At 39.4% G+C, this 22,917-nt stretch overlaps 1 protein-coding gene across 3 annotated transcripts in view; it reads left to right on the top strand.

Moving 5' to 3' along the window:
• Positions 1-22,917, top strand: part of GABRG2 (gamma-aminobutyric acid type A receptor subunit gamma2) — a 224,204-nt gene that overhangs the window by 131,165 nt on the left and 70,122 nt on the right. For 2 of the 3 annotated variants that reach the window (XM_033927639.1, XM_033927641.1), the window contains exon 2: positions 20,564-20,709. In XM_033927639.1, coding sequence (XP_033783530.1) covers positions 20,595-20,709 — 115 coding nt within the window. In that variant the 5' untranslated portion in view covers positions 20,564-20,594. Of the gene's footprint in view, positions 1-12,690; positions 12,847-20,563; positions 20,710-22,917 lie in introns of those variants that run through there. The other variant, XM_033927640.1, reaches the window with a different exon arrangement.

Here is a 22,917-nt window from a genome sequence, read left to right as displayed (position 1 = left end):
ATCTAACCAGTCAGCAGCTGTTGCTGACTGGTTTAATCATTTTGAATATCTGGCACAGTGTTTCTGGAAATCGGATAAGTTCACAGCCTAAATTTCATTCCAAATATGATAGCATTTTTCCATCTTGTGTCAGTTTCTATTGGCATTTATGGAAGATATGTTTAATAGCTTTGGAATGATATGACAGTAAAGGAGGTAAGCATGCTATAAATATATGGCAAAGGATGGACAATTCCTTATGCATTCCCTAATTGTATACTTTCTCTAAGCACTAGTGATTCCCAATTTGATTTGATTTGGCCTATTGAATTGATTTTCCCACCCAGCTTTTTATTTCCCCAAGCATCCTGGAAGGTTTATTTTGTAGCCTCTTTACCCATCCCACCCCCTTTTCCCGCTTCCATTCCATGCTGGAGCAGGGTGTAAACAAACAAAAAAATAATTTTCTTCTCTCTGTTAGGTCCTAATTCATGCTTGCTATCTAACACCAGCTCTGGTAGGATGCACATTTCAAATCTGACATATTGTAATCACAAAATAGAAAATAACATTATTTTTTTTCTACCTTCCACTGCCATATTCAACATTTCTGTTTCTTTCCCACTGTCAAGTTCAAGTCAAGTTTCAAGTTTAATTACATTTGATGAATCGCTTATTACAATATCTAAGCGATGTACAGTTTAAAAACCAACAGATTGTGGTAATACATATAGTTTAAATGGGCTAGACAATAGACAGACAATTTGGACAGACACGAATGAGTAGGAAGGAGGGGGAAAGTTACAATTACGATATTTGTTAAAATTTACATAAAAAGGAAAACACATTAGGTAAAAATGGGGTGAGGTAAGGTAGAAATTTTATTATTAGAAGAATGCGAGAATTTAGAATAGATCTATCATAAATCAAATGCGTCTTGAAATAAATATGTTTTTAAAATTTTTTTAAAAGAAATAAGGTCTTTTTCGTTTTTAATAAAATTTGGAAGGGAGTTCCACAATGAAGGGGCCACCACGGAGAACATATCATTTCGTCTTGTGCCGATAATTCTCAACGAGGGGATTGAAAGCAAGTTTGATGAGGATGATCTTAGAGAGCGAGAAGCGTTGTATGGGACAATCATTTTTGATATAAATTGGGGTTCGTTAAAGATTAATGTTTTATAAACCAGAAATATAACTTTGAAAGTGATTCGATGAGAGATGGGGAGCCAATGTGATTTAATAAATAATGGGGTAACATGATCATATTTTTTTGCTTTGTGAATTAGTTTAATTGCAGTGTTTTGGATAATTTGGAGCCGTCTCTTTTCTTTCTGGGTTATGTTGATTAAAAGGGAATTACAGTAGTCTAATTTTGAGATGATTAAAGAATGAACTAGAATATTAATTGATTTGGGATCTAAAAAGGAGGAAATTGAACGAAGAAGCCGTAGTCTGTAAAAGCAAGATTTAACTATTTCGCTAATATGGCTATGAAATGAAAGATCTACATCAATTATTACTCCAAGAATTTTCAATTGGGGTACAGATTCAAGAGGAGTATTGTCTAATATGAATGGTGTTTTTGAAGTTATGTTTCCTTTCCAAGTAAAAAGCATTATTTTTGATTTTTGAGTATTGAGGGCTAGTTTATTATTGCTTAGCCAGTTTTTTTATCAGTTCTAGTTTGTCATTGATAATTTTTATTTCTTCCGCGTTTTCTGGGTTGAGAGGGTGCAAGAGTTGAATGTCATCTGCGTAGGAAAAGGCTGTAAAACCTAGTGACTGTGAGATAGTAATAAGAGGGGATAAAAAAATATTGAATAGTAGAGGAGATAGTATTGACCCTTGTGGTACTCCATATGACGAGGTGAAATTTGCAGAATAAACGTCATTAAATTTAACTCTAGAAGTACAGTCTGATAGAAAAGAAGTTAACCAATTAAGGATTTGGCCTTCTATGCCTAATGATTGCATTCGATTAAGTAGGAGTCCGTGATCAATTGTGTCGAATGCAGCGGATAGGTCTAAAGAAAAGAGAGCTACGGATTTGTGGTGGTCGAGATAATAGTGGATATTTGTTATGAGGCCGATCATAGAATGTTCCGTGCTGTGATGTTTGCGAAAGCTGGTTTGGTTAGGATGTAGTGCATTAGATGATTCGATGAATTCTGAAAGTTGTTCAAAGACTAGTTTTTCGGAGAGTTTCATTAAGAATGGTAGGTTGGAAATGGGGCGGTAGTTGGATATGTCGTCTTGACTGGTTTTGAAGTTTTTTATAATTAGAGTAACGATAGAGGTTTTCCACGAGGTGGGGACGGTTACAGAAGAAAAACTGTTTTGGATAAGGGAAAGAATAAAAGGACCGAAGTAATGAAAAAATTTCTTTAAATAGAATGGTGGAAAAAGTTCTAAAGGAGAGCCTTTTAGATTAATTGATTTTAGATGTCCTTCAAGTTCCTTTAAGGATGGTATTCTGAGATTTGTATATTTGGCTGTTGGAATGAAAGTATTTGTGTTTGAATTTTCCAATGCAGGTGAGATTGTTGTATTATTTTTGAAGTTTTGTCTAATCATAATGATCTTTTGGCAGAAATAATCAGCTAGTTCTTGTGCTGTTAGAGTTGATTTTTGAGTAGATAGATTCTTTTTTTTATCTGGATTAATAGATTTTAAAATATTAAATAGGACCGAAGTGTTTTTTGCTTTTTGAATCTTATTATTGTAATAGGATTTTTTCGCCTGGCTAATTTTATTTTTATAATGAATAGCATTATCTTTAAATCTTTGGAGGTTAATAGGAGTTTTAGAGGAACGCCACTTCCTTTCTGAGGCACGAAGTTGTGTTTTTAGTTGAGATAGTTCTTTAGAATACCATGGGTTATTATATTTTCGAGTGGATACTGTTTTAGTAATTAACGGTATTTTGGTATTTACAATTGATTCTAGGGTTGAGTTCCAGAATTTAAGTTGTTCTTCAATGGTTTTAAATTTTTGAATGTTTATGGAAGGACTGAAATATGGTGTAATATCAGAGTTCTCCAATTTGGAAAAGTCTCTGTATGAAAATGTTTTAATTTCAGAATGAAGATTTGGGGTAAAAAGTTCTGTAAGATAAAAGTTTACAGAGATCAGATTATGATCAGACCATGGAACTGAAAGAATATTCGGAGCTGAGTGGGAGATTGATTGAGAAGTAGGTATCAAGATCATATCTAGTATGTGTTGAGCTTGGTGCGTGGGTTAATGTTTTCAGATTTAAGTCTTTGAAAAGCTTTATAGTGTCTGAGGTATTTGGGTTATTAAAATTATCGAAATGAATATTGAAATCTCCCATTATGATTGGGCAATTGGCAGTTGAACAGAAGTCGAAAAGCAGGTTATGGAATAGTGTTAATTTTGAGTATTCAATTGGAGGGGGGATGTATAATAAGAGAAGATCAATTTTTTGTTTTAGGTTAATTTTAATATGAAGATATTCAATTATAGAGTTATTGATGGATTGATCTTGAGGTTTAATTAAGTTTTTTAGAAAAATTATGGCTAATCCTCCGCCTTTACGGTTATGACGGTGGTTCCATATAAAATCATAATTAGGGGGGCAACAAAAGGAAAGGTAGGCTTCCTCACCTTCGGAGAGCCAGGTTTCGGTGATACAAAGGATGTGTAAGTTTTGTTGGAGAATGGCATCTTTTAATAGGTGGTATTTGATTTTAAGGGATCTTGAGTTGATTAAGCCTAATCTTAGATTCAAAGATTTAGAAGTATTGAATGTTTGAAGTGATAAAGTAGTATTTGGTACTGAGTCGTTTAATTGAGAGGTAAGGGTAGTTATTGGTAAAAGTGTGCATGGTGCTGATCTAGGGGATCTATAAATGGTAGGTCTATTATTTAATTGAACTGGGATGTTTTGATGGTTCAAGTCCATGTTAGCATTTATCTTAATGAATATATTTAGGGAGTGTGAAAAGAGAAAAAGAAATGCCAAAAGTATGTAAGTAGCTCGCATAAAATTGGATGTAAAAGGCATTGAAAAAGTGTTGGAATGGAGGTTAATGAGGGCGCCCTCGGGAGGCGAACGAAGGAGCGAACTAAGGAGCAGGTCCTGTCTACCATTTGTCTCTCTGACTTGTGCCCTGGATCAAACCTCTCTATTCCCCTCCATGCAGCATCTCTCCCTCCCTTTCCTCCATTACCATGTGCAAAATTTTTTTCTCTCTCCCCGTGCACCATCTCTCCCTGCCCTCCACCCTATATCCAACATTTCTCCCTCTCTCTTCTCCATGCATGTCTCCCTCCCCTGCAACAGATGCAGGATTTCTCACCCCTTTCTAACTCTTTGTTGCATCTCTCCCTTTCTCTCTTCCACCCCATGTCCAACAATTCTTCCTCTCTCCTCTCTTCCCCCTTGTGCAGCAGCTTTACTCCTTTTCCTTCCACCCATCCCCCTATGAAAGATTTCTATCTATCCCTCCTTCCTATCCCCTTGTGAAACAGCTCCACACCGACACACTTCCTCCCTTCATGAGATCTAATATACCTCCGGGCCTCCCAAAGCAGCAGCAGCAGTGGCGGTGGCTGGCTGGCAGAGACAGCGCTGTGAACCGGGGCCTTCTCTCTGCCACATCACTGATGATGTCTCTGATTACACAGCAAAGAGAAGCCCTGGTGGGGAAGGCTGCAAGCTTCCTGTTCTGAATGCTGCCTCTGTTGGTATGTCAAGTTTCACCGGGGGCAGGGAGGGTGTTGATCACTGAATCAGTAAGTCTGATTTTTTCATCGAATGAATCGATATGACTCAATTCATCAAAGTAAATCGGTGAATTGATTCGAATCAGCGAATCAGGCAACATCACTACCTGCGATTTATCACAGCCAAAGACAGGATGCCGAGCACTATGGACCTTTGATCTTAGCCACCAGGGCATATCTTGTGCCATTATACAGTAATACTGCAGTTATGGATTTTCAAATAAAGCCTTAGCTGAAGAAATAAGATGAAGTCATCATCTGTTGCCTAAAATCTTCCTATACCTTTAAGAGGCAATTGAGAAACAGCAAAAATGCAATCTCTTATTTTCTGTATTTTAGAAGTAATTTTATAAAATATTTCAATGTATGAAAGGTGAGTTTGAGTGCATAAATGTATCTTTATAAAATTAGGTCATACCTAAATCTATGTATGGTGCAAGACATTGGGTAATTAGGCACAGTCAGGGGCAAACAGACAAAACATCAGTGCCTTCAATCTGGCACAGCTGCTGCAGGGATTTGTGCTAGTATTTTAAAAGGACACAGGCATTGCCACAAAGCCTGAGATCTTCAGGGTGCAGTTTAGAGATAGATCCTTAAACTGCCTAGTCTTTAATACCAAAGCTAGGACCTTACACCTAATTATAAATAAATGAATAAACAGTCTGCACATATAGAGGGAAATTGTATAAAGTATATGGTGCCAAATGTTAAGTGATACTTTTACGCCAAATTTTCAGTATAAAAAAAATGGACAGAAAGCACTGAAATAGGACAAAAACAGTAGATCCATGTGAAAACACTTGTGTACGCCCATTTAAAGAATAGCTCCCAAACCTCTGACCAGTGGCATAGTAAGGGGGAGACCGTCCCACGCTATCTTGGTAGGGGCGCCTGCACTTCTCCTCCTCTCCAACCCTCGCTCCATCCCACCCCTCCCATGTCGTGTGCACGGTCCTCGAAAGCCGTATTCCAGTCGGGTTTTCAGGATTTCCCCAATGAATATGCATGAGATCTATTTACATGCACTGCTTTCAATTCATATTCATTGGGGAAATCCTGAAAACCCGACTGGAATACGGCTCTTGAGGACCGGAGTTCCCTACCCTGCTCTAGCTCTTTGCTGGCACGAGCAGAAACTCCAACCTGCCGCTTGTGCCAGCCTTGGCTCTCTATCTGACATCACTGCCTGGTTGCGGGGACAGGAAATGATGTCAGAGAGAGAGCCGAGGCCAGTGTGGACAGCAAGTTGGAGATGCTAAAGCGGTACAGGTAAGGGAGGGGTGTGCGCGTGCACAGTGGGGGGCGGGGAAGGAGTGGGGGTGAAGAAAAGGTGGGTGGTGCCACCACTATGTCACTGCCTCTGATAAAGGCTATGATGTCTCTAAGCCTGGATTTGAATGAGATGCCTCTACAGCCAGTGATGTAGTGCACGATAAGAAGCAGTCTTTGAGGAATAAAGAAGTGATGTCTTCCTCAAGCGAACGTGTCTAGGAAAACTTGTTAGCCATGCAGTTGATGTTCTGCGGGTCAAGACACTGGAGGAATGCATCAGAGCTCTTGGTAATAGAAATTTCACTTCCCTGTTCTATAACAGGTCACCAAAATTTAAGCATCATTCAATTCTGGTCTACTTATCTCAAGAAAGATATAGTGGCGCTAGAAAAGATTCATAGAAGAGTGCCAAGATGATAAAAGGGATGGAACTCCTCTCGTATGAGGAAAGACTAAAAAGGTTAGGGCTCTTCAGCTTGGAAAGGGAAAACATAGAAACATGATAGCAGATAAAGGCCAAATAGCCTATCTGGTCTGCCCATCCGCAGTAACCATTATCTCTTTCTCTTTCCGAGAGATCCCATGTGCCTATCCCTGACACAGTCTCTATCTCTACCACCTCTTCTGTAAAAAAGTATTTCCTTAGATTACTCCTGAGTCTAACACTTCTTAACTTCATCCTATGCCCTTTCATTGCAGAGTTTCCTTTCAAATGTGACTCGACTCATGCACATTTACATTACGTAGGTATTTAAACGTTTCTATCATATTTCCCCTCTCCCGCCTTTCCTCCAAAGTATACAGATTGAGATCTTTTTAAGTTTGTCCCCTTGTACAGGTCATTGCTAAGGCCCCACTTGGAGTATTGTGTTCAGTTTTGGAGACCGTATCTTGCGAAGGACGTAAGAAGACTTGAAACGGTCCAGAGGAGGGCGACGAAAATGATAGGAGGCTTACGCCAGAAGACATATGAGGAGAGACTGGAATCCCTGAATATGTATACCCTAGAGGAAAGGAGAGACAGGGGAGACATGATTCAGACGTTCAAATACTTGAAGGGTATTAACGTAGAACAAAATATTGTCCAGAGAAAGGAAAATGGTAAAACCAGAGGACATAATTTGAGGTTGAGGGGTGGTAGATTCAAGAGCAATGTTAGGAAATTCTACTTTATGGAGAGGGTGGTGGCTGCCTGGATTGCACTCCCAAGAGAGGTGGTGGAGAGGAAAATGGTGACGGAGTTCAAAGAAGCATGGAATGAACACAGAGGATCTAGAATCATAAAATAAGATTAAATATTGAACTAAGGCCAGTACTGGGCAGACTTGCACGATCTGTGTCTGTATATGGCCATTTTGAGGAGGATGGGCTGGAGAGGGCTTCAATGGCTGGGAGGGTTTAGATGGGCTGGAGTAGGTTTTAACGGAGATTTCAGCGGTTGGAACCCAAGCACAGTACCGTGTAAAGCTTTGGATTCTTGCCCAGAAATAGCTAAGAAAAAAAAATTAAAAAAATTTAAATTGAATCAGGTTGGGCAGACTGGATGGACCATTCGGGTCTTTATCTGCCGTCATCTACTATGTTACTATGAAACATATCAACTACTGGGCAGGTTGACAGATTTCAATTAGCTATGTTGCTCTGAGGCTCAACCTCAGTGGTTCTGATAGTAGCTCTGGGCCGAATTCCGTCTCACAGTACCACAGTTCCAATTCTTTCTGGGTCATAAACTTCATTGAGCCTTCCCTGTTCGCTACTGCATCTCAGTCACTGAACACACCATTTCCAAAGTACCACCATAGATGACCTTTAATTCTGTCTTATCAGTAAGGCATGAAAGGAGTACTGAGCAGGCACTCTGATGCTGGGTGCTTTTTAAAAAATGTATTTTATTTAAAATTTATTTAAATTTAAACTTTTTCTTTTTTAATTCTGAACAAATTTTCAAGAGTTACTACAAGGAGTGTCTTAGTATATCAGGCAAATCCATTTCCCTAACAACTAGGGTATTTTGTTTTTCATTGATAATTCTATATTTTATACAAGATGTTTTTAATATTTTATTTTAAAGCTGTCTGGCATAATTTATGATGAAAGCAGTACAACATATTAAACTGAACAATATTTGCAGTATTTTGGAAATAAATGAAGGCACTTTCACACTTGGCTGGCAGTCGGTCCTAGCTTCCCAGTCCAGCAGAACAATGGTTATTAGCAGCACTGTAGCAAAACTGGGTGGAATTGTCCAATCAGAAAGGTGCACAAATAAAAGTGTCTTTCAACTCATCTGATTGATCTTTTATTCATCCAAAGTAACTCGACCCGACATGTACATGTTTCGGCCCTAAGGCCTGCGTCAGGAGTCTTGATGATCTTTGGATATATGACCAAAAATGAGAACCACTTGTAAATGCCGTATGTATCAAAACGCCGTAGTACCGCAACTTGGCAGTAAATGAAAAACTAAAGAGATTTTTTATTCATCCAAAGTAACTCGAGTCGAGTTACTTTGGATGAATAAAAGATCAATCAGATGAGTTGAAAGACACTTTTATTTGTGCACCTTTCTGATTGGACAATTCCACCCAGTTTTGCTACTTTGTACTTTTGTGGATTTTGTTTCCCCTGTTTTTTGCGCTCCTATTAGCGGCACTGTAGCAGGGTGTCAGGTCAAAAGCGCGCCGGGACAAAGGCGTGCGCAGACAATTGATCACAGCGCGGAGGTGCGGCCCGCACAAAATTACTGTTTTTACGGCTCCGACGGGGGGGCGTGGGGGGGAACTCCCCCACTTTACTTAATAGAGATCGCGCCGCGTTGTGGGGGGCGTTGTGGGGAGTGTGGGGGGTTGTAACCTCCCACATTTTACTCAAAACTTCACTTTTTCCCTGTTTTTAGGGAAAACGTTAAGTTTACAGTAAAATGTGGAGGGTTACAACCCCCTAAACCCCCCACAACGCCGGCGCGATCTCTATTAAGTAAACTGGGGGGCTCCCCAACAAAACCCCCCGTCGGAGACCCTAAAAACTGTAATTTTCTTCGGCGCGTGCCTCCGTCTTGCGCTCAGTTGTCGGCGCGCGCCTTTGTCTTTCGCCGAGTTGTCTATGAACCCTGTAGCAGAAATCCTGTGGCTAATGGCAACTATAAAATGGTTTGCCTTGCCATTTTTTGGATAGCTTGCCAAATTTCCACCAGGCTTCACATCCTCTTGCCTGTAGTTTAAGTTTGACTTACCAAACATGTTTGCAATGTTTTACCTTTATTAGCTGAGCCTAATGTTCAGAGCAGCAGTCATGGAATCAGGAAAGTTTCAAGTTATAACATTTAAAAAACTTTTAAAATCTTATTTATTTAAAGACGCCTTCAATATTTAAATGTTTAGTGAGATTCCAGATTATGCTGCGGTTCAACTTCCCCTTACCCTCCTGTTCTTCCCATTTCTTCTACCTTAAATTGAAAATTGTAACTTTTACCCTTTCCCTCCCAATTCATGTTTGTCTTTGATGAAAATACTTTGTTAAATGTTAGTTTCTTTTATTATACTGTATTTTATTTTGTACATCGCTTAGTGATTCTAATAGGTGATTTATCAAATCTATATATATAAAATCGGAGGTATGTATGTGTGTATGTATGTGTGTGTGTGTGTATGTGCCGCGATCACGCAAAAACGGCTTGACCGATTTGAACGAAACTTGGTATGCTGATCCCTCACTACCTGGGATGATATGTTCTGGGGGTCTGGCGGCCCACCTGCACACGTGGGCGGAGCTACAAACAGAAAATCAGATTTCACCCATTCATGTCAATGGAAAAAATGTAAAAAGCTGCCATTCTCACTGTAATTCCAACTATAAAACACTTTCTATGACACTATAACCACTAGGGACATCGTTTCTATTCTACCACGGACACCATACATATAGAGTTTGTATGTTCTAACTGTGTTTGTAACTGTTTCCTTCATGCACCCCAGTTCATATTGTTATTACATTTCATGAGTACTCACATATCCTGAACTAGGAACACAGGTTCCATTCTGAACCGGGAACAAACTGCATGGAGTTTCTTTTCAACCTGAGTTTCCACATATTGAGTTGTTTAAATCAATACTGAAACTTTTGGATGCCACTTATTCCTACAGATCTTCCTTTTCAGTTTAAGAGACTGCAAATTCCAGTGAGACTTGCATTCTCTATCACAATCAACAAATCACAGGGACAGACTATTACATACTGTGGAGTGGATTTAAGATCCCCCCTGTTTTTCCCATGGACAACTCTATGTTGCTTGATCAAGGGTGGGTTCACCCAAGAATTTATATGTTCTTGCTCCTGGAGGTGAAACTAAAATTGTTGTTTATAATCAAGTTTTGTGTTAGTTGTATTGTATTCATTTTGTCAAATATTTCACATTATAATTTGATTATTGTACTTTTTATAAAGCTGTAAAAAAATAATTTCATTCACCACTATAAAGTATCTTTATTTCAATCCATTTACTGTGTTATTGCTATAATTAAATACCCGTGCAACGCCGGGGCATCAACTAGTTTATTAATAAACTTGAAACTTGAAACTTGACTTATTCCGCCTATTGAGAAACCTGATTGCAAAACCGCTTAGATAACCTTGATAGGCGGTATATAAAATCCTAATAAAACTTGAAAACTTGAAACTATTGGGAGTACCTTCTAGGTGGCTTCAATCTAATAGTAGCATATAGTAATGTGAGGGAAGAGGTTTAAACTAAAATAAGTATAGGATTACTATGTCTCACAGATGTCTGCCCCAGTCCAGAACAGAGATGGATCTTATAAAAATGGAAAGCTTGTTCAGCAGTACAGGGCGTCGATATCAGCGGCCGCCTTAAAAGCAGCCACCAATCACGCGTCAATCACACAATGACACCCTATAGAGAATCCTGCAAACGACAGGTGCCGTAGGCGTAAGCCGGGGTTTTCCAGCCCTATATTTCCGGCACCTATCTATGCGTGAATCGCATCTACGTAGGCTCTTTATTTATTTATTTATTTAGATTTTTATCCCGTCCTCCCAGTAGCTCAGAACGGTTTACAAGTAAACATTCACAATGGCGTGAATTGGACATACAAGATTATACAGTAAATTTAAATACTTGGACATACGAGACTGTGCAGCAGTTTAGATATAGGGACTATACAGCAAATTAAGAACAGTAAGTTAAATATAAGTAGTTTCGTTTAGATACGAGTTATTTGAGTATAGGCTGAGAGTGGACTATACAGAAATTTAGGCAGAAGATTAGAATGGAGAAAGAAGGGTAGAGGTGGGGTTTAAGGGGGTTGGTGTAGGCTGAGGGTGACCTTTAGTTGAAGAGGAGGGTCTTGACCATTTTCCGGAATGTCATTAGTAAGTTCTGTAGTCTGAGTTGAGGGGGAGTTGGTTCCAGAGTTGGGGAATGAAGTGGCTGTAGGAGCGTTTGCGGGCGGTTTCTGAGAGGAGGGACCTTCCGGGGGGAATGCATAGGCGTATCTCCGTTTCTGAGCGGAGGGTGCGGGTGGGGATGTAGATGGGTAGCTTGGATTTTATGTAGGAGGGGGTGGTGGCATAAATTCTTTTGTGTGCTTTATGGCACCTAACGCCATTTCCAGCATTAACCACACCCATAGTGGCATTGAGTGCCATAAAGCAAGTACATAGGCATGATTCCGGCACCTTTTATTTAGGTGCTGGTAAGTGATTTATTTTTACAGTTTTTGCTGTTTTAAATGGTATTTCCCAACTAATTTGGGCACCTTCCAACACCGAAATTTTGATGCCATTTATAGACTATCCCCCATATTGTGTTAAACTGGCTCAAGCCTTCTGCCTGGTCATAACCTGATTATACAAGGTTATACCAACCCATAAGTGCATGTCTATCTATCTATCTATCTCATTGCTTTGTAGCTGCTTAACAGCTGTATAAAACATTTGATTTAACTATTATGAAACAATTTTAACTGCTGTAAATGTAGTATTTTCAGACTGGCTTCCCTGGTGTTCTTTTCAATGTTTTGATCCTTGTTCTGCATGCAACATTTCCCACGAAAGTGATTCCATTCTATCTAATAATAAGAATAAGCAATAGTGATTTTAGCAGGTATGTACAGTAATTTGTTATCTGTTGCTTTATAGTAATAACTAAACACACTTCTTACTTGTCGCCAAAAACAAAACAGGTACATAAGTATATCACAAACACTGATACAGGGCCACTACAAGTGTTTGTGATATACAGGTATATATGCACCTGTTTTGTTTTTGATGACAAGTAGAAGTGTGTTTAGTTATTATAGTATTTTTCTGCTTTCTTTTGTTTTGATTTATATTGCTTTATAGAATAATAGGTCAATATTCAAAGACACTTATCCAGTCAGCAGGAGCTGAATATCCAGAGTGATTCTAGAAACACAGAGTGCTGTAGGCTGGATGTTGGCTCCTTTATTTCCTTTTTCTGATGTTGTGTTAACTTCTGTTTTATGTTTGTTTTTGTTTTTTTTCCAATTTACTTATTTTAGCTTTTTAGAGGCATTGTGTGTTGTCTTTCTCTTAAATAGCCATACCTAAGGCAGCTATGACTTGTTCTGGAACCTCACAATCAAATTTAACCAAATTGAAACACAATAAGAATGCAACTATTGAGGAGTGGCCAAGATGGCGGTGTGAGCTGTGCATGTTTCGTACCTGCCCTTGAATCAGCTGGAGATAATTTTTTTTCTTCCTTTTGAAAATGCCACACACAAAGAGAAAAGGAATGGTTAAGACTGTGCCCTCACTGGCCAGAACCATCTCTCCTGTCCAGCAGAAACTTGAACAGGTGCATTAGATAGATTGCCCCATTGCCCCATTGCCCGCTGGGACAGACAGGGAAAAATGCTTGAGTACCTGAATAAATTCATGTAAACCTTTCTGAGCTCCCCTGGGAGAATGGTATAGAAAATTGAATAAATAAATAAATAAATAAAACAGTATGCCGTGAAACCCCTACAAGTTTGACCTAGTGGAAAACTCAAGCTGGGAGAGATATGTTGGCATTAATGGTGATTATCTTCAAGCATGCGTGGAAAATTCTTCAGAGACTAGATTCTACACTGGCAAGATCAACACTAGAGGTCTCTATTTTGGTGAGCAAAGTAGACTCACAAAATTTGGAAAAAGTCAGGATGAATTGTTCCCATCAGTTTGTTCAGGTGGCAAACAGAAGTTAAAGAACTTAAAAGAAACAGAAGTCATAATTATGAAAGATAAAATATTGATACAGATGTTTAAATATATGAAAGGTATTAATATATAGCCAAATCTTTTCCAGAGAAGAAAAAATGGTAAAACTAGAGAGCATAATTTGAGGCTACAGGGAGGAAGACTTAGAAGCAATATTAAGAAATTATTCTTCACAGAGAGGGTGGTAGATGCCTGGAATGCCTTTCTGAGGGAAATGGTGTAGAGGAAAACGGCGATGGAATTCAAAAAAGCGTGGGATAAAAATAGAGGATCTCTAATTAGAAAATGAAGGGTGTAAATTGAAGAACTAAGGCTGGTATTGGATAGACTTGCACAGTCTGTGTGCCATATATGGTGATTCGGTATAGGATCGAGGTGGGCATCAATGGGAATTCCACTAACTTGGAACATGAGGATATTACTTTATGGTAGATATCCTGCAAACAACGGGATGGTTGGATAGGCTGGAATGAGCTTGGACAGCAACTTCAGCATTTGGAACCTAGAACAATATCAGACTTTAAAGTCTATGGCCCAGAAATATCAAAGAAGAGACAAGTTAATTTAATCATGTTTTTTGAATGGGTCTAACTTATGAGCAGACTGAATGAACCATTCAGGTCTTTATCTGCCGTCATATTACCACAAAATTGAGCAAATTGAGAACTTTAATAGGCGACTTAATCTTCAAATGTTAAATTTTCCAAGGGCTATGGGCACATCCCCTTTAGATTTTGTAAGAGATTTCTGACTGAAAATGTAGTTACCTAAAGAAGCAATTCCTCCATTTAATAAGACGTATTATATACTTATTTCTTTAACCCTAGAAGAGATGGCAGGAAATCAAAGTCACTTGCAAGATAGGAAATATGACAATAAGGATATATCTGCTATTCTGGAAGATTCATTATAAGACGTAAAGGCAAGAGCTACATTATTGGTGCCCTTATTTTTGGACAGGACTTGAATGCAATAATGAGATTATACTTTGGGAACTCTCAGATTCTTTTATGTAGTCAAAGGGTCTGAATCTATCCAGACAAGACTGAATCTAATCAGGATAGGGGAAAAAAATTTGGGGGGATGAGAGAAGAGGTTAAGAATTTGGGAGCCTCCTTTCTCTTGGCCTATCCATGCAAATGTTCAATATTTAGGGACTAAGGGCCAGATTCTATAAATGGCGCCAAGCGGTGCCTATGTTGTAGATGCCGTGTGGCACAGTTGTCAATCAAAAAAATAGTGCCGTTTATAGAATCACACCGAGTGGTGCCTAAGCGGACTTAGGCATCGCTAGGTGCCGTAAACATGGTACCATAGATATGGCTCCATTAGGCCAGCTTTTCACTCACCTAATTTGGCGTTGCTAATGTTGGACACCTAAAGACACCTAACTCAACCACACATATTCTCCACTCATAACCACGCCTACTTTTTAGCATAGGCATCAATAGGCGTGAGAGGGTGGCTTCACTTAGGTGTTGCTAGGCATCCTAAGAGTTCAGCACCAATTAAATTGCTTAATTTGTTTTTTCTTTGATTGGCTGAAAACCAGCATGGTCAATTAATATGCTGATTAAGCCAATTAAAAAATAAAAGTTAGACTCCAATTCTGAACTTAGGTGTCAATAGGGGGCTGCAATTAGGGCATCTAGCAGTGCCTAATATAGGCACCATTTATAGAATTGCCCAGTAAATGTGTCTTCTTTGTCCCAGATCAATTTAGAGCCTTTTTGGACTTGAAAATTTCCTGAGTGATAGTGGCATTTGATAATTTGTTTCTTTAAAATTTTTTTGGCTCGTCTTTAATTTGTAAGTTCTTACTTTCCCCTCATTATTCCCCTCATTATTGTGGTCTAAGGAAGAGTTAGTATATTTCCTGTATTATATACCTGTTATAAGAATGTGATCTCTGATTTCCTGGTACAAGTGTTTTGCTTGGATTATATCTGGGTAATAAATAATAATAATAAATGCAACTATTACTGACTTGAGAAAGAAAGTGTTTGGCCATACTAGACCCACTGGCCTATTCCACACAATCAAGTCCTAATTCTTCAAAAGGGGCATTTAATTGTTAAACTGGGAAGAGGAGTCACTTTTTTGTAAGTGAAAAAATTCTAGTAGAATATCTGTTGGAGGCACCCTGGAGTAGGACGGCCAACTCTGTTTAGGTAGTCGGGGGCATTCCCTCTCGGGATCTTAAAGGCAGTGATGCCTAATTTTAACTTCATCCTTGTATCCAATGTAGTTTCATATAGTAGGGTTGTAGGTGTTCCGATTCCCATAGTCCATATGAGTCTTACTTATGCATTTTGAGCTAGTTGTACACATGATAGCAATATTTTATAGCAAAGAACTAGTGTTATACTACAGTAGAGAGTTGCGCGGGGACAAAAATCCCACCCATCCCCGCCCATATCCGCCAGGATCCTTTCCGTCCCCACCCGTCCCCGTCAGGATCCTCTCCATCCCCACCCATCCCCACAAGGAATTACCTCCATCCCTGCCCATCCCCATAAAAAGCAGCAATTACTTCTGACAGGATCATCAATTCCACAGTTTCTTTTGTGTTTGTGCTGCTGTTTTCCTTGTGGAATCTCTTTGGTGGAGCCCTTTTTTTGTTTTCTGTTCAGGTAATTAACTTATAAACCCCCTCTTTTACTAAATCTGACGTGTCCATTATATTATATGGGCGAACCCTGCTTCCAAAGCCTTCCATCCCTGTGGGAGTCCCGTTGGCTAGAGGGGGGTCCCCATGGGAGTCCCGTGGGCCAGAGGGGGGTCCCCGTGGGAGTCCCGTGGGTTAGGGGGGGGGATTCCCGCAATCCCCGTTCCCGTGCAGACCTCTATACTACAGTAGTAACTGGGAAGACAAAATAAACCATTTAAAACTTTTTACTCTGATTTAATACTTTTCGCAACACTGTCCAAATACACCAAGCACAGTACTAACTAACTGAGAACTATGTATTGAAAGGTACAATCAAGTCTAAAGTGCTCATTTTGGCATGGTTTTCAGCTACACATGGTACATGAGACTTTCGTGTCGAGTCAATTACAATAAAAAGAGACTGAGCACAAATTGGTCACCTTTGTTGTGTTTTCTTGCTAAAATAATGATACACATATGTAGTCCATGCATGCATTCAAAGTGCTATATTACAAGTACAGCCTTTTGGATTTAGGTATACCATTTACATATTCTTCATTTTATTCCTGATTTACCAGCCCAGTGTTGCTGTATGAAACATTGACCTGCATGTCAATGCAAAATTAAATGGCACAAAACCTACCCCCTTCCCCTTATACAAAACCGTAGCACGATTTTTCACGCCGGCTGCGACGGTAACAGCTTCAACGTTCATAGAATTCCTATGAGCGTCAGAGCAGTTACTGCTGCAGCTGGCGCTAAAAACTGCGCTACAGTTTTGTAAAGGGGGTTTTAAATAGTAGATGAGACAGGTAGGATGTTATTTTGCTGTCAACTAAAGAGTGAGGACAAAGGAGTGCAAGGAATTCAGATTTGTTGACTGGGGTAGAGTTATGACCCAAATGTGATGAGTTGTAGGGGGAAGGTGAAATTTGGCTATTGGGGAAGGCTTAGGATAGTCCTGGTGTGTTCATGTGGGGGAATGCCAGAACGGCATTTGAATTACCTGGGTAGGAACCAAATCCCTTGTGTAAGTTTTTAGAATATTGATCCCGCATGATAGGTTGATACATTATGGGGCTCATAATCAAAAGAGAAAAACGGCCAAAAACCAGCCTAAGTCGGCACTTGGACGATCATAAGTCAAAAACGTCCAAGTGCCGATAATAAAACCGGGTTTTGGACATATTTAAAAACAACCTAGGCTTTTATAGTGCCGCTGAATGACCAAAGCTAAATGGGGAGTTTCAGGAGGAGTGTCGAGGGTGCGAGTTGGGCGGGACGTGGGCCAGCTTAGACTTAGTCGTACAGCATGTATAACCGAAAGTTATACAGTCCAGGATCGACAGAACTTGGACGTTGTGACTTAGACCATGTAAAACATGGTCTAAGTCACAAAAAACCACCTAAAGTCACCAGATAAGCACTGCAAACACATGAAACAGACCCCCACACACTACCCCAGTGATCACCGACCCCCTACCCCATAAAAATATTAATCACACCTTTAAAATTCAGCCTCCAGACCATCATCACCTGCCAGCCTGACATAGGAAAGCCTTATCATCCAGCACAGAGGCGTCTTAAGACATCTTGAGGGTGGGTTAGGGATTCATGGAGAGGAGGACCCATGTCCATAAGCCCCTGTAATCACTACATTGATACTTAAACATGTGCACTCCCCTATTGTGACCAGCCAGATATTCTCCCTGCTCAGGTCCCAGTTAGGATAGAGGAGAAAGGAGAAGAAAAGAAATCCTGGAGAGGAATTGGGAAGGGACAGGTAGTTCCTGAACATAATAATAATACTGTCCACCGGGGGAGCCCAAGAGGCCCTTGGAACACTGCCAGGGCTGACAAAGCAGGGCGTTTCCCCAAGGTACTTAAACCTGTGTGTAAGAACAGAGAGGGAAGCCAGCTAGGAAGGAGGTTTAATCCTTTCCTCCCTAAAGAATCCTCCCAGTCAAGCAGGAGCAATGGCCCCGTTCCAATGGAGGTGCTAGAGGAAGGCCAGGTTGAAGATCCTGTGTTCCCTGGAGAGTTACCTATGGAATTGGAGGAAGGTTGGTCAGAATTTGCTCCTCAAGTCACTGAAGCAATGCAGGTGGACTTTGCCTCCATTTCCAAATAGTGAGTGTGATTTTGAATGCTGGACTGTTTAGAGAATGTTTTTCTTTTTTGTTCTTGCTATTCTTCTTTTTACAAGCTGGGGAGTGATTAATGGGGAGAGGTTTTGCTGTTATCCTGGGTGGGAACTGTGAGAGTCAAACTAATGACTGTTTGTGTGCAAAACCTATCACTCCCTCATTTTCCTGGCAATATATGGAACTAGCCAGAGGCTTGTAGAAACTGTGGCACTTCTGAGAGGTGAAGATAAAGACCTAAGACTGTATTGTTTGTTTTGATGATTTTGAAAGTTGCCTGCTTTAGTAGCAGCCAGTGTTTGGTTTGAGTTGGACTACAAACCCTGGGCACAGCTCTAGTGTCCTCAGTTCTGAAGGCAAGGCAAAGACTGGTTTGTATTCTGGCTTTGTGCTATTTGAGTTGTTTCTCATTGTTGGTGCAGCTGTTTGAACATTCTGATCAATGTAGCAGTGGTCTGAAGAAAACTACTTACCTGAATTCAGGAAGAATAAATATGATTATGCTTTTGAAGAAATAGATGATAATGACTTTGTGTTGTTTTTGATTCCATTTTGGAATCCGGTCCTGCAGGGTGGCTCCTTTTCCGGGCCACACGTCTGGGTGCTATTGGTGAAAGGTTCCATTGTGATAGTTACATAGGACTGTTCCGCATTACAGTGGGCCACACAATACACCCCCTAAACCCTTTTGTACTGGCATATAAGTGACTCCTGCAGCCATAAAGGCTATTGGGGTAGTAGATAAGTGGGTCTAGGGGATTCTGGAGGTGGTTTGGGGGGCTCACCATGACCTATAAGGGAGCTGTAGTGGGATGATGACATGGCACCCTCTTTGTGATGTTCACAGCAGTGCCCTGTAAGGTAGCTCACTATTTAGGTGCCATATCTGGGTGTTCAGTCCATCACTTTGCAGACCTCTCCCATGTCCAACAGGGCTTGTCCTAGGCGTTTTTGACTTAGATGAAAATTTGGACGGAAATGTGGTATAAAGATGGACGACTTAGCGGCTTGGACGATCAGATCTGCAGGACGTATAATTAGACGATTTTCGAAAGAAAAAATATTTTGGACGTATTTTTCGAAAATGTGTCCTAGGCTGTTTTTTACTTTGGACGACTTGCGACTTAGATGCAAACGGACTTAGACGTCCCTTTCAATTATGCCCCTCCACGAGTTTATTTATAGCTCTAGACTATAAAGTCATTTTCACTCATATATGAATACATGCGCACAGTTATAAAATACTGACTGGCATAAAAGTAGACATAATGATTTGATGTTTCAAACTTAGCCATTAGACTTGTTTAAGGATGGTGTGTGGATGGAATTTGTAAGAATGCAATTACCATAGATTATGAAACGTGATAATCTATACACAATTCATATAATCTCTGAATGTTTACATTTGCAATGTAAGTAGGATTTCTTCCACTTATACTAGGCACCAGCTAACGATGGTGAGCGTTTTGCTGACCACTATTGTTATTCCCGAATATTCAATGTCAGGCCAAGTCTAGGCTTTGGCATTGAATATCTGATTTATGAAGAGCTGGCTAACGCATAGCTGGTTAAGTCGATATTCTGTATAGGTTACTGCATAAAGATAGGACTGTGTTTTGTGCGGTCCCATTTAAGTGGTTACTCTGGCCATTTAAGCAATGAACATCAATATTTAACTGTCCAACTGCTGATTCTATCCCTGGAACTACCCCCAATTAGGTGCTAACTGCTAATGTTCAGCATCGATAACCAGTTGAGTTAGTTTTTGATAATTATGTACTGTATGTTTGTAAGCTGCCTAGATTTGTAGATTCTAACAGGAAACAGGGAAAATTTGCTTTTATACAGTCGTCAGTAAAGACTAAATGTAATGGAGAAAAAAAACGGGGCCGCGTTGGGACCCCATATTTACAGCTGGGTCTCCTGAAGCAGATAACGAAACGGGGCCGCGTTGGGACCCCATAGGACTTTCCTCATAAGATAAGTGATATCGCATCAATGTTCCAGTGACACATATTTCAACAAAGTTATAGTATAAGAAAACACGTTGATTTTTGGACTACAAAAATTTTTTTGAAACAATACAAATTAAATTCACCATCTCTCAGAGAGTGATTTATTCAAAATTAAGTGTGCTATGACTGGCGGTAAACTCTTGTCCCAAGAGGGGGTTTGTCTCTCTCTTCAGAGTTTCACTTTTCTGAGCGTATTTCAAAGTATAATCGCTCTTCTGAAAGTGGTGTTTATCATAAGTCAGTTTTTTCTCCATTAGATTTGTAGATTGGCAGGGTAGAAGATGTTACATAAATAAATATAATACAGCAGTATACATGATAAATCTAGCTTCAAACGATATAAGAGAACTTAGGATAAGAGGTTTAGTTTTTAAAATAACTTGCTTCCCCACACTGAATTTTGTTGCATTTTAGGGTCAAGTATGGACCTAACTTATTTTATTTTTTTTAAAGGTTCTTTTGTCTAATGTGGTCTCCTTTCATTGTTTTTTGCTTTCCGAGCAGCTCCAGCCAAAAAGATGATGACTATGAGGATATGGCATCAAACAGAACATGGGTTTTAAATCGTAAATTCCATGAGAATGACGTAACTCGCATTTTAAATGGATTGTTGGAGGGGTACGACAACAAGCTCAGGCCTGATATAGGAGGTGTGTATTTTCCTGTTGTACTGTTTCCTTTGGGGTGAATGGGGATGGATGGCAGTGTGTTGGAGGGTGGTCAGAGGGGGTGTAGGTTTTCATGGTACTCTGTGACAGCTGGGTTCCTTTCTTATTTTTGATTTTTATTTCAAACCTTTTTTTATCGTAAGCATCGACAATATCGCTGACATTCATTAATCATCCATCATATTGACAACAGAATTTTTATTTCCCTTCTAAATGCAATCATTTTGATTAGTCCAACATGTAAACCGCTTTGATTGTACCATAGAATGGCGGTAACATAAATAGATATGTATTTGCCTATATTTACTGAAGCATTTGCTTCTTTTTGCCTTTGCAGGACAGAGATTACAAACAAGTCTATAACTTTGGTTTTATATAATTACTATGGGGGTAATAATAAAAAATAAAAAAAAAACATCTAAAAAGTGTCCTAAATGGCTACTTGGACGATCAAAAAGCCTGATCGACCAAGTACCCATAACCAAAGCTGGTTTTTAGACGTATCTAAAACCAACTTAGGCCTTTCCCCTGCCTCTAAACGCACAGAGAGAAAAGAGGTGTGTTTAGAGGAGGGGAAAGGGCGGGCAGTGGGCGGGAGGTGGGCCGACCTACACCTAGCCATACAACAGGTATAACCAATACAGTTTAGTCGGCACTTAGACCTTTTTCACTTAGACGAAATAAAACCAGGTCTAAGTGCCGAAAAACGGGCCGCTGAGCTGATGGCCGCTGGCGCCATCAGTTCAGCGGCCCGGCAACCTAACCATCGCGGCAGGAGAGATGCCTCATCTCCCCTACCGCGATGCCATCACTCTTCTACCCGAACTGCCGCGACCCGCGGCATCTCTTTAAATCAAACCTACTCCTCAAAGCCTTCCATATAGCTAAACTCAAAAAACATTAAGGGGGAATTTATCAAAGCATGCTACTGTTAAGATGGGTAATTTTACAACAAATCGTGCTATTTTAGCACAGGGTTCCATTTTATCCAATGAAACCTTGTGCTAAAATAGTACAACTTATGGTAAAATAACCCATTGATGAATTCCCCCCTAAGTGCTTCATTCCTTCTCTGAGGAGACAGGGTGTGACAATTCTGCAAAAATCTCTTTCTTGTCTTTACACATACTAACCTAGCAGTAGTCAAGCTCTCAATTCACAATAACTCAAGCATCTGCATTTTTTTAATTTGAATTTTTACTTTTCAAATTGTCTTTATTGAATAATTTTATGTATAAGTGAAATTCTTCTCTGTAATCTGAACTGATTTTGGACATATACTGCCTTCTGATCTTATAACATGTACTGAGAAAAAGGTTCAAACCCAGTTTTGAATGTCTTGTAAAAAAGCTAAAAAGGACTGCACCATTTATTACTTGGTATTATTAACTGAAAATGAAAATGATCTATAACATCTGATTATCAAAATCAAGTTACATGGTCTCAAAATGAACCAGCATCTTAATGTAGAGAAGAGAAATATTCTGACAACTGGTAAAATTAATAATGGCATAAGTTTTATGTACAGGGACAAGCCTCAGATTATGGAGTAAATTTCCCCATACTGGGGTTTCTTCAAGAGAAAGAGAACCACTATTCTGCTTAAGAGTAAGAGAATAGTGGTTTTCTTTCTCTTGAAGAAACCCCAGTATGGGGAGATTTACTCTATAATCTGAGGCTTGTCCCTATACATAAGATTTATGTTAAAATTTAATAAAATAACTAATTGATGTTATGTGTATTATTTATATTGTGAAATTTTAAATAAATAATGTTTAATAAATAAATGATTTAAATTTAATGAGGGCATTATATATTTATTTATTATTATGTAATGATTGCCAGAAAGATAAATAAATCATCCCATCTTTGTTATTAGTATTAAAAAACAGACTGGTCTTTCACTAACACTTAGTATGTGCTATCTGCCTCATGGCCCATTTTATTCCTTTGTCATAAATATTTATTTATTTTTAAAATTTCTATACCCTCTATATCTAGATGGTTTCCATATAAAACATAGATAGCATGAAATTAACATTATAAAAAGCTGAGTTATCATGACATTTCTCGCCCACTTCTTGCCTGTACAAATAAAAATCTTTCCTTACCTGAAAGCAGATACAAATAGCTGCATTTTCAATATTTTTTAAATTTGACTCCGTCAGCACATTGGTGTACTTGCCCCGT

The sequence above is a fragment of the Geotrypetes seraphini genome, chromosome 18 (assembly GCF_902459505.1).
Source record: "Geotrypetes seraphini chromosome 18, aGeoSer1.1, whole genome shotgun sequence".
NCBI classification, from domain to species: Eukaryota; Metazoa; Chordata; class Amphibia; order Gymnophiona; family Dermophiidae; genus Geotrypetes; species Geotrypetes seraphini.
The sequence above is the reverse complement of the archived record's forward strand: the minus strand, read 5'-3'. Positions and strand labels throughout refer to the sequence as shown.